Source organism: Thunnus thynnus, chromosome 18 (assembly GCF_963924715.1).
Source record: "Thunnus thynnus chromosome 18, fThuThy2.1, whole genome shotgun sequence".
Lineage (NCBI taxonomy): Eukaryota > Metazoa > Chordata > Actinopteri > Scombriformes > Scombridae > Thunnus > Thunnus thynnus.
This window is the reverse complement of record NC_089534.1, coordinates 8,195,472-8,211,078: the sequence shown is the minus strand read 5'-3', so window position 1 is coordinate 8,211,078 and position 15,607 is coordinate 8,195,472. Positions and strand designations below refer to the sequence as shown.

General features: G+C 41.2%; 1 protein-coding gene across 1 annotated transcript; it reads right to left on the bottom strand.

Moving 5' to 3' along the window:
* Positions 1–3,018: 3,018 nt before the first annotated feature.
* ankef1a (ankyrin repeat and EF-hand domain containing 1a) lies at positions 3,019–14,698 on the bottom strand. Its single transcript, XM_067572849.1, has 11 exons — positions 14,428–14,698; positions 12,928–13,135; positions 12,209–12,370; positions 9,500–9,699; positions 9,163–9,312; positions 8,874–8,997; positions 7,680–8,502; positions 6,957–7,183; positions 6,521–6,669; positions 4,287–4,433; positions 3,019–3,877 (listed from the first exon to the last, which is right to left on the bottom strand). Exons 2-11 carry the CDS (start codon positions 13,115–13,117, stop codon positions 3,722–3,724), a joined length of 2,328 nt encoding a protein of 775 aa, XP_067428950.1. The 5' UTR covers positions 13,118–13,135; positions 14,428–14,698; the 3' UTR covers positions 3,019–3,721.
* Positions 14,699–15,607: the final 909 nt, after the last annotated feature.

The following is a 15,607-nucleotide window of genomic DNA, read 5'->3' as shown; positions in this document are numbered from 1 at the left end:
GGTCCTGTTGTGTTACATACAGTCAGTCAGGCTAGTGTGAAACATGACTCCCTCATCAATAATAGATGTCCATGGATGTCATTGTAATGGATGTCATTGTCTCACTAGACACAGCATTTCCATACCACTGCAACTGTGTTTACAGTTATCATCTCTCTGAGAAACAGAGACACCGTGAGCCCTGAATCCATCTCAGCATGAAATTACAGGAAATGGATTTTCTTCAAACCTGAAACTATGAATATATTTTGTCTTCTAACTTTTTTCAGATATGGACAAATGCTGCATTCAACATCATTAATTCAATTTACTGAATTAAATACCTGCCTTGACCTTATGGAGATACAAAATTACAGTTTCCTCACAAGAATGCTGTGACTACAGCTACTGTATCTTTGGGATAGACATATTTAGGAATTAAGATTATGTATGTACTATGCAATAAATGTATGTATGTAAGTGTGTTATGTCTGTCTGCATGTATTCATGCCTGTTTCAGGAAGCTGCACGCAGAATCTGGTGGTACACACACCAGATGCGTGCGCTGTCTGTGCACGTGTGTATATGTGATGTCCAGAGTGTGTCTATATGCTTGCTTGCATGCAGTATGTAATTATTAGATTACTTGCATGTGTGAGCACATCTGTGTATCTGTTTGCATGCGTCCTTAATGTACGTGATGCTATAATAGACTGTAATGATAACATGCTATAATGTGGTAAACAATGATGATATACTGTGTGTGTTTACTGTATGTGTGTGTGTGTATGCCATTGGGTTGTTTTGGGAAGTGAAGGGTTGGAGTGCTGAGTGCTGACTAAGCGGTGCAGGACCAGAGCTGGGAGACTGCAGTGCTGCTGGCAGCAACGCACACTGATTTGAGCTCAGACTGATACTCAGCAGAGGGGGGAGGAGGGGAGAGGAGAGGAAGGGAGAGGAGAGGAGAGGAGAGGAGAGGAAGGGAGAGGAGAGGAGAGGAGAGGAGGAAAAGGCTCTAAAAAAGGTGCTTAATGTCTGAAAAAAAATACCCGTGTTATCTTTCACAGACATACACAATTAGCATGTACTTGCGCTCATATTTTAGCACAACACACATGCACTCCCACTCATGCAGACAAATATAACAAGTACTGTAGAAGCCAAAATAACATGAACTTCCATGCATGCACACGCACAAAACCACAAATACGCACGGGCCTACACACACGTACACATGCATAGAGGTAGAATACAAACACACATAATGTATTCATACAGGAAAAGTAATGTCTGCTTGTTAAAAAAGCAAATGACACAAAGTAAAAGCAGTCACATTATACGGCTACAGTACAACCGGTAATACACACATGCTCGTATAACAGGAATACACCCAACCACACAAACACGCTCCAGCACACATACTGCATGATCATATAAGCCCTGAGCCCACGCCCTGACAGACACACTGCGTCACGGCCAACAATCAGAGCCAGCAGCCTTGTTTACTCCCTCTAACCTGTGTGCCACTGATTGTGCTAGAAAAGCCCTCATCTTCTCCTCCCGCCCACGCCTCCGCTCCCCCCCCCCCCCCCCTCATTCCTCTGTCGTGCTCCCTCCCCATCCTCTGAGTCACCCTCTACTGCTCTTTCTCCATCCCCCAACACCTCCGTCCCCCCCCTCCCCTCCTCTCCTCTCCTCTCCTCCTCCTCTCCTCGTGTCCTTTCGCCTTCCCTTCCCTCGCTGTCAGTCCTCTCCTTCCTTCATCTCTCTTGCCTCATTATGAAAGGCTCTGCTGGGCTTTCAGAGATGTTTTTAACTTTCTATTCACTGTCTCCATTTCTCTTTCTGTATATCATTACATATGTGCGTGTCTCTCTCTGTTCCTCTCTCCTCCTCTGCATCTCTCATCACTCTCATCCCTCGCCTCTTTCTCTCCTCGCTTCCTTGTCATCAATGATATTGTGACGATGTATATTTAAACAATCCAGGGTCTGTATTATGAACCTCAAAGCCGCTCCCCCCTGCTTCCCTCCGCCCGTATATTTGATTATATAACTGCGTCCCCATGGACCTTGAGGACACTGCAATCTAATTTTATCTGGTGATGGTGGTGGTGATGATGGGAGTGTGCATCAATGTGACATTTAACACAGAAATTAAGTGTATTTTCTCAGATGATTCTCGATACGGACATCAACACCTAAAATATGGCCCAAACACTGTTCAGCGCCGGAGTCAGCCACCCCGAGGCCATTCATGTGATCAATTCATCAAGGCAAAGATGAAAGAGGGTAAATTATTGACCATCTTAAAAAATAAAATCATCTCTTCGTTAATATGTATCAAGCAGATTCCTGTTTCAAAGCAGTCTGAGAGGCTAATGTGAGAACAGTAAACACACACGGCTGCCATTTTGATGTCTTTCTGTGCTAGAAACACAAGAGCTCCCTCCAAGTTTTCTGTTCTCCCAGCTTAATAAACAACAAACCCCTGCATTGCTAAATTTGCCAAACAGCGCCATACGCAGGTTTTAACATGGAACTGCATCTGGCTGTAGAGCAGATTTTTTTTTGCCAGTAGCTGGATGTTTTGCAGTCAGTTCCAGCAACATGGAGGGCTACCAGGGGTGAAATCAAAAAGCACAGCATTGAGACAAAACTGAGCGAGTGTGTGTCTGGCTGCTCAGTGCGTGTAAGTGTTTGTTGCTTGTGTGATTGTAGTACATGTGTAGGCGCATGTTTCAACCTGTGTATGAATTTTTGTGCACATTAAAAAGACAGTTGCAGGAAGGAAGGTATTAAAGAGGGGGAAATGTACATTAAATGAGCCACCAGCCTCCTGTCTTCTCCTCCTCCTCCTCCTCCTCCTCCCTCCCTGCCACTTCTATCAGACTCTTCGTGTCTCTTGCTGCAGCCCCAGACACTGCAGAGTCAGAGGAGGATTTTAACTAACTTTCTATGTGCAGTATGTACTTACACCACAGTTTTGTACCTGTACTGTACTCCCTGATTTAGCTCCAGTTTTTATTCAATTACAGGCTGTAAACCAAAACTGATATTCATCTTTATGTGCAAAATCTTTACATGTAGTATTTGTCAAGTCAAGATAATTTTATATATACAGCACCGAATCACAACAGAAGTTATTTCAGGGCACTTTTCACATTGAGCAGGTCTAGACTGTATTCCAACATTCCCCCCATGAGCAAGCACTTGGCAACAGCGGAGAGGAAAAACTCCCCTTTAATAGGAAGAAACCTCGAGCAGAACTGGGCTCTAGGTGGGCGGCCATCTGCCTTGACCGGTTGGGTTGAGAGAGAAATTGTGAGAAATTCAGAGAAATTTGTTCCGGTGTATTGACGATTTTTACTTGACAGTTTCCAGGAGAGAGAAACAGTATCTAGTTGAGTACATATGGTGTGTTTGAATACAGTATTCATTTTTGCGTTGATTTGTCATTTGATTAGCACTAAAAGTAGATTGTCTCCCTGATAAGATAGCAGCAAACATGTACTGTCCTTCTGACAGTTTATGAGTATGTATAGATAATGCATGATCTGAAACTATAAATGACTAGATTAAAAATGAGAGATTTAGTGACATGATGTTCAACTATGTTAAATAAAGTAATGAAATTGATGAATCCAGTGTCCACAATTGTTAAGGGTGACCAGCCAGCTCGGATAACAGACTGTGATTCCAAAATGTCCGTTGTATCTCTCACTGCCTAACCTCCTTCCAGGCTATTCTGTGGTTTTTGCTAGCTTCAGCGTCTTCCTCTGCATGTTCTGGCTGAAAGGCATCATGAAGTCGTCAAAGTCCAACTCGAGGGATAAGAGCTCCTTCCGTCTCTCTATCTTTGACATCAGCTGGCTGGTTGTCGGCGGCTTTCCCCAAACCTTAGACAGACAGACAGACAGACAGACAGACAAAGATTTGAAGAGAGAGACAATTGCTAGAATTGCTTCACTGCTTTTCTTAACATAAAATGTCTTCTGGTTGTTAAATTACAATCATGAAACTGCCCTTTTAAGTGTTTCTGGATTGGAAACATGTCTATCATGGGAGATGTTAGTTTGACAGTAGTATTGATCATTTGTACTGGCTTTGTTGAGATATCAATGTAAATATGGCATTTAAAGATTTGTTTGAACCTGATATCAATATTTCAAAATGTATTTCCTATGCTACCAACTGTACGGTTCGAATGGACATTAATTTGTATTTTCTGAGTTGTTGGAGGCTTGTGCAGGATATTAGGAATTTTTAATGGCATGTAAAGACAACAATTCATAACTTGTGACCTACCGTTTTTGGCACAAAGGTGATATCCACAGTGTTGGTTTTCCCAGTAGTGATGCTGGTGTTGTGCAGGATGATGCTCTTTGACTCCTTCTGAGTAGGCGTCTTCCCCATCGTTACAGTCGATGTGTCTGCAGCTCCTGGAGGAATGACCTGTAGGGGACACCGAGATTTACAGATCTGCTTTATTATAGACATTATAGAGACATCAGAAACAATGCATACATTTAGTTCACATTGTCTATAAAAAGGAGGTGCAAAGATTTGTCACTTGAAGGATTAAAATACTTTCTTTTTATGAATAAATCATTGTAAAGAAATACAGGATAGAGAGGATTCTGACAACCGTCCCAAACAATTGCACCTGTGACATCGAGAATATATTGTATGTATCTACCTGTACCAGAACTCAAAAGGGGATCTGTGCAGCGATGCATATTATTAAAAACAGGCAAAACATTATTTCTGCAGAGAGTTACTACTTATGCCCACTTGTCTGATGGTCAGGTGTCTGAAAAAGATTAGTCACTTGTCCAGAGCAAACTATTTTACATATAAACAGAAGATAAAACGAAAGATTTTTTTCTCTGGACACATAAAATCTGGTCTCGCTCTAAAGTAAGAACCCACAAAGACAGTAGTAATCAAACTCGTTTTGTAGGTTTAAAATGTAAAACATAAAACTCCTAACACACACAAACACAAACAGAAGTCTTAACACCATCTATTACTTTCCTTGCCTGTAGATGGTGCATCGTCTACATCTGTCTTTTTAACCTGCTGCTGGAACTCAGAACTCATCGGCTATCGTCTGACGATAAGCAGATATCTGTGTGTCAAGATTACTGCTGTGGTGACTCTCTTGTCTCCCGGTGGCGTAGGTTGGACTGCAGGTCTGACACTGCAGGTCCTGCACCTTTGCAGTTGGATATTATTTGGGCCTGGTTTCAAGTGCATCAATGTCACTGTGTGTCCTTGTTTCAGCCATGCCCTAAAATCATTGTTTCAATCACTCAGATCTGGGAGCCACAGACTTCTACTTGCAGTGCAGCCACTCATTCAGGTTTACATTGCTATGGTCTCACCACTGAGGATGTTGCTCTATTTTTATGGCAGACTACTGAACTGACTGGGGATTTTTTGATTTTAATCAAGCAGTCCAACTCACATTTTGGCATGCAACTCCTAAACCTTTCTATGTATAAATAATCTAATTGTAACAGCACACTTTTTTCACCAGTGTAGAACATTTAAAACCTGCATATAGCAATGGGTGTGATAAGTGGAGCGTATTATCCGGGGATCACAGGTTCAAAGCTATAAGTGAGTGAATATTCTGCAATGAAAGCATATACTTAGACTTGAGGGTACATGCATTATTTACAATGATTGACTTGCTCATAAGTCACTCATGCGAGGAAATATAACAGGGTTATTGGTTTTTGATAGTAGTGAGCGAATTCCTGCAGTTTTATCAAGAATTTCTTATCATTTAATACAGACCAACATGCTCAGTGAGTAGGCAGCTCCTTATTACACCTGTGTGCAAACTGCTCTGCTTGATGGACTTTCTTGCCCCCTAGAATTGCTTATATTGAAAGTTCAGTACAAATGTATGCCACAGCACCATCTGCTACTTTCAGAGCCTTAATGACAAAATCAATACATTCTGTCTTCATTTTTTTTGGCCAGCTGATAGGAAATGCAAATTGAAGTGGCAGTGTGTTCTAGTTGTAACATAACACATCTGGTCTAATTTGCTTACAAGTAGCTGGTTTTAAGTAATCAGATCCCTTTACAGGCTTGTGTTTCCTTCATGTTGAAAGAAGAAGCGGGAGTTAAACAGATGAAAACCAGAGTGTGAGATTACCTCCAGTCAAATGTTGGTAATGTTTTGCTTTAACACTGTTTACATGCCACATTCTGTTGGATGTTCTATGTAACAGAGAGCTGGTACTTGACCAAAACATTGCAGTATCAGCCGAAAAAGGACCTTTTCATGTCTTCAGAGAAAAGGAAAGCTTTATTCCCACAGTGACAGCCATGAATTCCTTGTTATTCTGAGACACAGTCTGTCTGAATGGTTGTTGTGGGCAGTGAACAGTGAATAAGGAGCAATGAGATTTTCCATTTCACACACACACAACAGGAACAACAGGAAAGGTTTGAAGCCACAAGATTTTAATACTTTACGTCTGTAGCCGGCTGCTGAAAAGATTTTAATGACGTTACTTGGATACCTTTTCTTTCCCAGGTTTAGACTTTTGAGGTTTGCCCCCCTTTCCCTTGTTTGTCTCCTTTGGTTTAGGCAGAGAATCCATCTTGTCTTTGACCAAGTCAATTATCCTGGAGTCTGCAAAAGCTCTGGCGATGTCGAGGCAGTTTTGTTCTGCGAGGATATAAAATATGCTCAGTCAAATAACAGTAGAGGTCACAGAGTTAAAAATAAAAGAGAAACAGCTTGCCACAATAACTCCAGTGTAACTCCAGTGGTAAAATTGCACCAACAGACAGCTCAATAAACAAATATAGTTATAAATCCATATATATATATATATATACGTATATATATATATATATATATATCTGTTCCTAGTGCACATTAAAACCAATTCTAAATTGAAACTGATATCAACATTAGTATTTTCCAAGTGAATTTCAGATATACAGTCAAACCTTTCTTGTTCTCCGCATTCACATTGGCACCCGCTTTGATGAGGAAGTCCACACAGGAGGGTCGAGAGCTCTCGATGGCCCTCATGAGGGGCGTGCCTCCACTGAGGGCCGGGGCATCAACGACGGCCCCAGCTTCCACCAGAAGTTCAATAAGTTCCACTTGGCCTGCGTGAGCTGCATGGTGGAGGGGCGTCCAGAAGAACTGGTCGCATGTATTCACATCCGCCCTGTTGGGAACGGTTCATAGTGTGATTTAAAGATTTCAAGAGCGTTGGCTTTTTAAAATAGACGACTAATTCTAAACAGTGTTGCAGTCTTTACGTATAGATTTTCATAGTGCAATGAAATGAAATGAACTGAAACCAAGGTTGGAAATACATGTAAACACTTAACAGATCAGGATCAGATCAGTTTGCAGAAACAGAAAGCTCCATTTTCAACTTCCACTGAATGTTTTACATTTAAAATCACACTTTTGTTAAAAAATGTCACTTACTTGTGATAAAAAGTAAAATAAAATCTTCACAAACGCAACTAAAAGCATGTCTGTAAAGGGATTAAAAAGTTTTGGTCATTCTGTACAGTATATGCAGTGAAATGCAGGGTGTGCAATAAATAATAATTAGAATAAGAATAAAAATGAGAATTGGCAACAGAAATATAAAGAATAAAAGTGGTATAAGCAGTGCTATGAGACAGAAAGGAAAATATAAGCTTTCTCACCCCCGGCTGAGAAGGTACTGAGCCACCTCGTAGTTACCACTGGAGCAGGCCACCATCAGCGGGGTCTTGTAAAACGGATCCTGAACGTCCACAGGAACCCCCTGACTGAAAGCAAGGTCCAGAGACTCCAGATCGCCACTCTTCACACAGTAGTTGATGTTGACATAGACCTTATCGGGCTTGTCTATGTAATATGCTGAGTCATTAATTAAGGGATGTTGTGGCGGATGGTCGCGGCCGAATCGACGGACGTCTGAACAGTTGTAGTATGTCTCGATCATGAAGTGGGGTGGGCCTCCGTCCGGTCGCCGGGGCATGAGCTCTGGTGGGTGGGTGCAAATGGGCAGGGGGAGGACGAATTTACCCTTCTTCTTACCTCCTTTCCCTCCTTTTTCCCCCTTTTTCTTTTTGGGCATGTAAGAGGAGAGGAGGAACGGCTTCTTGATGTACTTGACACCTTTGATGAAATCGTTAATGCTGACACCCCCCTCTCTCCCCTTGTCGTGGGAGGAGATGACTGTGTGGATCTGATCCAGTTCAACTGGAGCTCTTAATTCTTCTAACACTGAGATGAACATCTCTGCTGGAACCGTGTCTGATTTGTCCCCAATGGCTCGCCGCAGATCAGTCTCGTTCTCGTTGGACCAGTCGTGGAGGGTCAGGGCCCAGAGGTCTGACATGGGGCCGACACCGCTGGACTTGTTGCCTTTCCCCTGTTGCTTCTCTGCTTTCCTCAGCTCCTTGGCTGCAGCTTTGTGACCGGCGTCTTTGGCAATCTGACGTGGCAGCAAACCTTCCTGGTTCTTCAGTTTGGGGTTACAACCTGAACATAGAGCACAGTATTAATGAAAATATAAACATACATGAATTGAATTACGTAATTTAATTTGGGACTGTGTTTGCAGCTGCATATTCTTTTTTTTTTTAAATACTTGGCCATGACATTGATACATAATGCTGAGTAAACCCATGATTTTAAAACAATTCATTTCCTGGCTCTACATTTATCATAACAGAGAAATAAGCTTACCACATACAAATACAAAAAGAGACCAAAAGAAGGCCTGCCTCAACTGTGATGACATTAAGAGTTGTTACCACATAACAATCTTAATCCTCTCTTTATGTGACCCCAAAAAGCTGAAAATGACTGCATTGGCATCAGGATGCCTGTTATTGTTGGGCTAACAGCACCTCTCTGTGCCAGGAACTTGCAGCAGTTCGCGTCCCCTGCGGCAGCAGCGTAGTGTAAGGGTGTGCAGTCCTCTAGGTTAATCACGCCCATGTCTGCTGAGTACGCAGACAACACCTGGATCACCTGGGAAATATAAAAAACACCACCGAACAACAGATTACAGAACTCTAAATCTAAAATACAATCTTCACTTATTGTAACTGCTCTAATTTGAGTTACACCCAGAAGAAGAAATGTAGAAAATTAGAAACTACTTAATACTAAAAGACTTCTGAGCAGCTGCTACACCTCAAAACAGCCCCCCATGGCAGCATAGTGTACTGCTGTGAAGCGTTTTCGGTCCAGGGCGTTGGGGTTTCCCCCTTTTTTGAGAATGGCTTTAACGAGCTGTAGGGAGCCGACTTTGGCTGCTTCCATCAATGCTGTGACTCCGGTTTTCTGAGGAGAGGAGAAGAGAGGAGCCCACAAATCCTGTCAGTCTTAGGTGAGACAAACAGCATGAAGAACATCTTAGCTGCAAGTATCACAGCGTCACACTATGTTGTGTGCTTAAAGGATAAAGGGTACCGATTATACTCTTTGTGTTATATACTCTCAGTGTTACTTCGTCTGTGTGATTATTAACCTGATTCGTTGCGTTGGGGTCTGCCCCTCCGTCCAGCATAATGAGACACATGGGAGCGCACTCCTGGGCTTTCTCACACATCAGCTGGAAGACATGAGTCCCTTGTGTTGACACGTTGTTGACGTCTGCCTGGCACTTCAGCGCCACCTGCAGGCAGCGGGTGTGGCTTTTGGTGGGGTACATGCAGTAGAACAGCACACCTAAAGTCAGACAGGAGAATGGTAAAGAGAGAGATTCAGAACAAACAAAAGATTACAAAAAAGTTAAGATAGAATGAGTGAGGCTGCATCTTAGGAAAAAAACCCTTAACATTATCAAAACCTTTTTTTATGTTAACAATGGAAAAAATATCATATATCTAACGGGATGTGGGTTTCTTGCAGGAATGAACCCACAAAGAACTCCAACTCAGTTCCCCTCAGCTCTGCAGACTATTGTTTTGGTTTTGGCCTGCGACTTTTATGTTTTGGTTCATTGTCATTGCTCTCATCAACTATGTTTCCAGCCGCAGGGTGGCTGCCCAACACAAAACAGCAGAGAGACAAGGTTAGCTATTAGCCCGTGAACGCAGTGGAGCATTTGGCATCTAAAGACCCTGACATTTTTCTCTGTGGTTGGTAGAGACCCAAACAAAGCTAAAAATGTGAATAAAAGGTTGAATATTGGACTTATATTTACCAGGTTGCCAGAAACCTGCAAATGAATGCTGTTACTGTGTCTGATGGATGTGTAAATAAGGCAGTTGTTTGCTAAAATGTTCCGCATATCAACTTTATAAGGTGTATATAAATGCTTTGTATACAACATGTAAGTCAAACAATCAATTAAAGCTAATTTAAGGTTTAAAACATACTTTTTGGCAAATCAGCGCAATCCACAGACAGGTAGAAGACACGAAGAGGCAGGAAATTAATAAATCCATATCTTGTGTGTACGGTGGAGAAAAAGCTTGCTTGGCAATATGAGTAAAACGGTTACTGTTGAGAGAAATCCTAGAAGTAAACACAAATTGGCTTCAACCTTTGTCGATAAGCCAATCTGTGTTCTCGCAAAGGAATCTGCAACTGGCCATGAAGACAGACACCCCGGGTTTTCATGATAGAAATGTTTTTCAGGAAGGCTCTGCTGACACTGAAAGCTGGCCAGTACAACCACATTCTCATCTACTGGCCACTGAGCAGCTCCACTGGAGCAGTTGAAGGGGAGAAGGGCCTTGCTCATGGGCACCTCAGTGGTGGTAATGAGGGAGGGGCGGGCCTTTTTTCTCTCACTTCCTCGACTCATTTGTCCCGGTGGATACAGTAAATCACACTGGTGTCACAAGCCCGCTCCTCTAACCTGCAGGTCATCACCGCAGTACTGAGGATAATAATACAGGCAAATGTGGGACAACTGACACAAAAAGCTTGGGTGTGAGTGTTGAGACTGGGCCTAACCAGTCCTCCGGGAGAGCAGGAGGATATCGGGTTACTCAGCGTGTTTCACAAGAGAGGATCACTATTAAGGGTTGAACTGTAATTAGACGTACCCGTGCGGTCTGACACACACACAATCAGGCACACACCCACACATAACACACATTATACAAAAGGTTTTTATCACACAAGCACACTCATGCTATTTTTCTCTGTCTTTCTAGCTCACTCTCTCTCTCTCCTCTTTCTTCCCTCTGTCACTTGTTCACTCCCTCTCAAAAGTAATCGATGCCCCGGACACACTGTAATTGGGGTAATTATCACAATTGCTTTAAAAAGTTCCCGGAGAAGAACTTTGGGCTCTCTGTTTGGAGTTGTCGGGGATACCGCCTCCTCATCAATATCTAAACAGAAGCAGCATGCATTTTCATGAGTTGTAAGACAAGGCAAGGCGTTCAGAAAGAACCTGACGGTCTAACTTGAGATGGAAAACACCTCTATTTGAGAAATCGACACTTCAAGCTCTAATTAGAATACATTAGTTGAAGTAAAGCTGTTCCTCTCAGCCTTATTAATTATTGACCGCATACATCATAGGTACATTCCTGTGCATTATTTAAGAGTTTTACTTGAGGATAAAAAAAAATCTTGACTGATAATTGAGAATATAATTGAAAAAAGGCCAGTTGTCTAATGTTAATCAGACCTGTCAATCAATTTTAGAATTACAGCAGTTTCCAATCTTGTGTTTTGATATTTAGAGGTAAGGTGATGATTTCTTTTACATCTGGATCACGGATTATTCCTTTAAGGTGAATTAACAGAAAAAGACATAGAGATGACCAGAGATTTCTATTTACTGCACTCAAGTTTAGCCACAGCTAAACAATTGACCTATAAATTATCTTTTTAGTTATCCAGTTAATCATTTAGTCAAACAAATGTCACAGATAATGGCAATTTCCTGCAGCCCAAAGTGTTATCTACAACATAATTTTCTCTTTCTCTTCTCCACTACTGCTGCTGTCTTGTATCTCTGTGCATCTTCTACATGGGATGATTTGCAAAGGACTGTGAAATCAGACTCTCTTGTTCCCATGGCTGCAATAATATCTGGTATGTTCCTGTAACTGTTTTCTACTGTTTTCAATTTGTCTTTTATGTAGTATTAAATCAACCAAATATTCTACTGTGCTACTCTGCTCTCCCCATGTGTATCTGTTTCACCTCTCCAGAACCTGCCATCTGTACATGCTACTATATATGGCGAGTGGCGATGACTGCTATTACTCACCTTTGCCCTCGGCGTCTTGGAACCTCAGGTTAGCGCGGTTCTGGGCCAGCAGTATCACTATGTCCTCGTTGCCTAGCTCAGCCGCTAACATGACTGGGGTGCGACCTCTCTTGTCCTGGATGTTGGGGCGGGCTCCCTGGGAGAGAAGGAAGCTGACCAGGTCTGTGGTAGAATCAGGGAGACAGTCAGGACAGTGAAGTGACTCTGACAGATTGCTTTTTAGTTTGCAGTAAATTCTATGCATTGCACGAGTGCTCTTAGCTTCTTTAGATTAAATTTAAATGTCACAATTTGGAGGGTTGCAGATTATGGACAACAGCAGCCTGCAATATCCCTTTTCTCCGCCTTATGCATATGCATTCATATTCTTCCTGAAGGCAACAGTAATAGACCTTAGATTAAAATGCTTTTTTTATTAGTCTGTAGGCTACCACAAACCTTTCTGGACATTATTTTCTAGTGCCAAGAAACAACTCATGTAGATTAGGGTTTTTGGAAGTTGTAAACATCTTAATCAAATTACCTTCATCTGGATATTCACCGTATTTAACAGTTTAACATGCAAACAATGGAGTTTGTCTAAAATCTGTTTCTTTCAAACGTTGACCTCTACCTCATTTGACTTCATTTGAAAAGAATGTAAATGTTATCCAGCAGTCAAGTGGAGCGCCTTGTTCTCTTAAAAAAGACTCTGACAGAGTAAGGAAGAGGCCCATCACCCTGATTGTTTGCTGAAACTGCCACGTGAAGCACCCCTGTGCCGTCCTTTGGCTCAGTGAGATTGATGAGGTTTTCCATCCCGAGGTTCACCATCTTTTCTATCTGCACCTTATCGGCCTTATGGACATACTGCAGCAGGCGGTAGATCTGAAGGACCTGCAGGCGGCCCTCTGCTACTCTGCTACTCATTGTGGGGTTAGACAGAGGCTGGTGGAAAAGAGAGATTTAAAACTTCCTGACAAATATGTAGGTATAACTGTAAGATAATGACCTAGGATGAAAGTAATTGTGTAGCTTTTTTCAAAAAGTCAGTCATTTTAATCATGGATGTTTTTTTACACATGTATCATAAAGCTGAAATCACCTCAGTGACTTATAACATGGCTTTACCTTGTTGAAGTTCTAATTTCTACTTTTTCCACCTTAAAAAAATCAAGTTTGACCTTCTAGTGAGTCACACAGAGATCACACTCACTGATGTTTTCCTCTTTGAGTACTAGAGGTTGTGGAAAGTGGTGGAAAGTACATTTACTCACTGTACTTAAGTACAATTTTGAGGTACTTGAGTATTTCAATTTCACTACATTTCAGAGGGAAAACATTGTATACTTTAACTCTAACTAACTGACAACTATAGTTACTTTTAAGATTAACATTTACGTACAAAACATATGATCACTTTATAAAATATGATGCATTATTATAGATTAAACTGCCCAACAGTCTATGGAGTAGCCAAAATTAACTCCATGTCGACCAGTACAACTTACATACAATTTGTTGCTAGTACTAATATAACCTATGTACTTAAGTAAAACTTTTTATTGTGTGGTATTGCTACTTTTACTTGAGTACATGATTTGAATAGCGACTGTTCATATTCTGACCCTACACAGTAAGGAGCAGGTCATTTTTGACTGAGCTTAAGTATTCCTTTATAATTAGTCAATGTACCAAAATTTGAACCACAACTGTCTTTTGCATCCATAGATATCTATCAGTTGACACCATTCATTTTTAGAGGAAATACATTCACAATCACTATATTATGATCTCATGTTATCTAAAACAAGAGAACATAGCAGCCATAATTATTTCTATTAATTTGTGTGTTAAGTGAAGGATGCAACAACATTTGAATGGTAGGTTTCATTATAATCATTAAAACCATCAATCAACAACCTCTATGTGCAAAAATGTATACCAGCTGCACAAAAATAAATAATTTTGAAATATTTCCATTTTTGTATATTCTGGGCCACTTCAGGAAAAGTCAGGCTTAAAGAATGTAATTTAGGGTGTTTTTATTGCTTTCAAATGTCAAAAAGGGTCAAATTTGATATGAAAGGGTTAAATGCTTATGACGCACAGCATTATTGTTTCACACTGGCTGCTGAACTTTTCCATAAAACAAGACAACATTAAATTTTCTTAACACTGACACATACAGGCTTAAACAACAGCTGGATTGAAAGGCATACAATTAAAATTGCACCCACCTTCACGCTTAATGGGATAACGTTTTTTCCTTGTGTTTGGCACGCGCTTCTTACCGTGCTGGAAAACGTAAAAACTTGCTCTTTGTTGTCCACATACCCAGCACGTTTGAACAGCCAAGACAGTCCCGTTTATCCAGAGTTTTTCCACAAGGTCTTGACTTTATTTTTTAAAGCACAACCTTTCACTTTGTGTGGACTGGAGGAAAGAAACAAACTCGGCTCCATGGCAACGGAACGCGTGAAATCCCGGAGAGGGGAGGACGTTTTGTACTTTGGTGCTGTCTGATGCTGCTTTCAGGTGTTGTTGATGAGCTCGGTAATACGAAATTTGAGGCTCCAAATGCGATTGCAGCAAGGAAAGGTGTACAATTAAGAGCGTAATATTTAAAAAAAAAAATTATACTAAATTTATTAATTAAAACAAACAAAGCAAAATTGAAGTGCATAAAGAATGAAATAATTGGGCTGTTCAACACCTGGAACACTTTGCCCCTTAAACATTACATTTCAGCAACATTCAAGTACCCTATGTCCAATTCACAATCTCATATTTCTGACTGCACTGGACTCTTTATTCTTCATTCTTTATTTGGATCCCAATTAGCTGTGTTTTTGCTTTGGGGTTCCCACAAAATGATAACAACATAAAAACCATGTACTATACATATATGTGGCTCTTCTAATAATGCATCCTTACATCCTTAAGTAGCCGAGGTAGAATTACAGGTTCTTTGCCCTTGACCGTCAGTGGATGGATCAATTTACATTGTCTTGGGAATGACTTTGTTTGCCTGACTGACAGTGAAATGGCAGCTATTGAGTGTGGAGAGGCTTCTAAAGAGACCTGCAATTTCCACTGACAAGTAATGAATGTGCAAAGAATGTAAGACAAGTGATACTCTTTCCTTGAAGGGACATCTTTAAGTTTTCAAGGTTCCTCAGCAGCAATACCACAACTGTTGAGAGGACAATGATACTGAACACAAGGTGTCACTGCAGTGCAGCATAAGAGATGGCTTTTCAACTGCAGTCCTCAGCTTAAATCAACCTACTGAAGTCAGAACTACAATGAGATATTTACACGGGACCCAGAGCTGGAGGTCAACTCAGCTGAGTGTATTTGTGAAAGCTAAAATTTGGCAAGCAGGCTAAATAGTGTGTAAGAAATACCCATTCATAC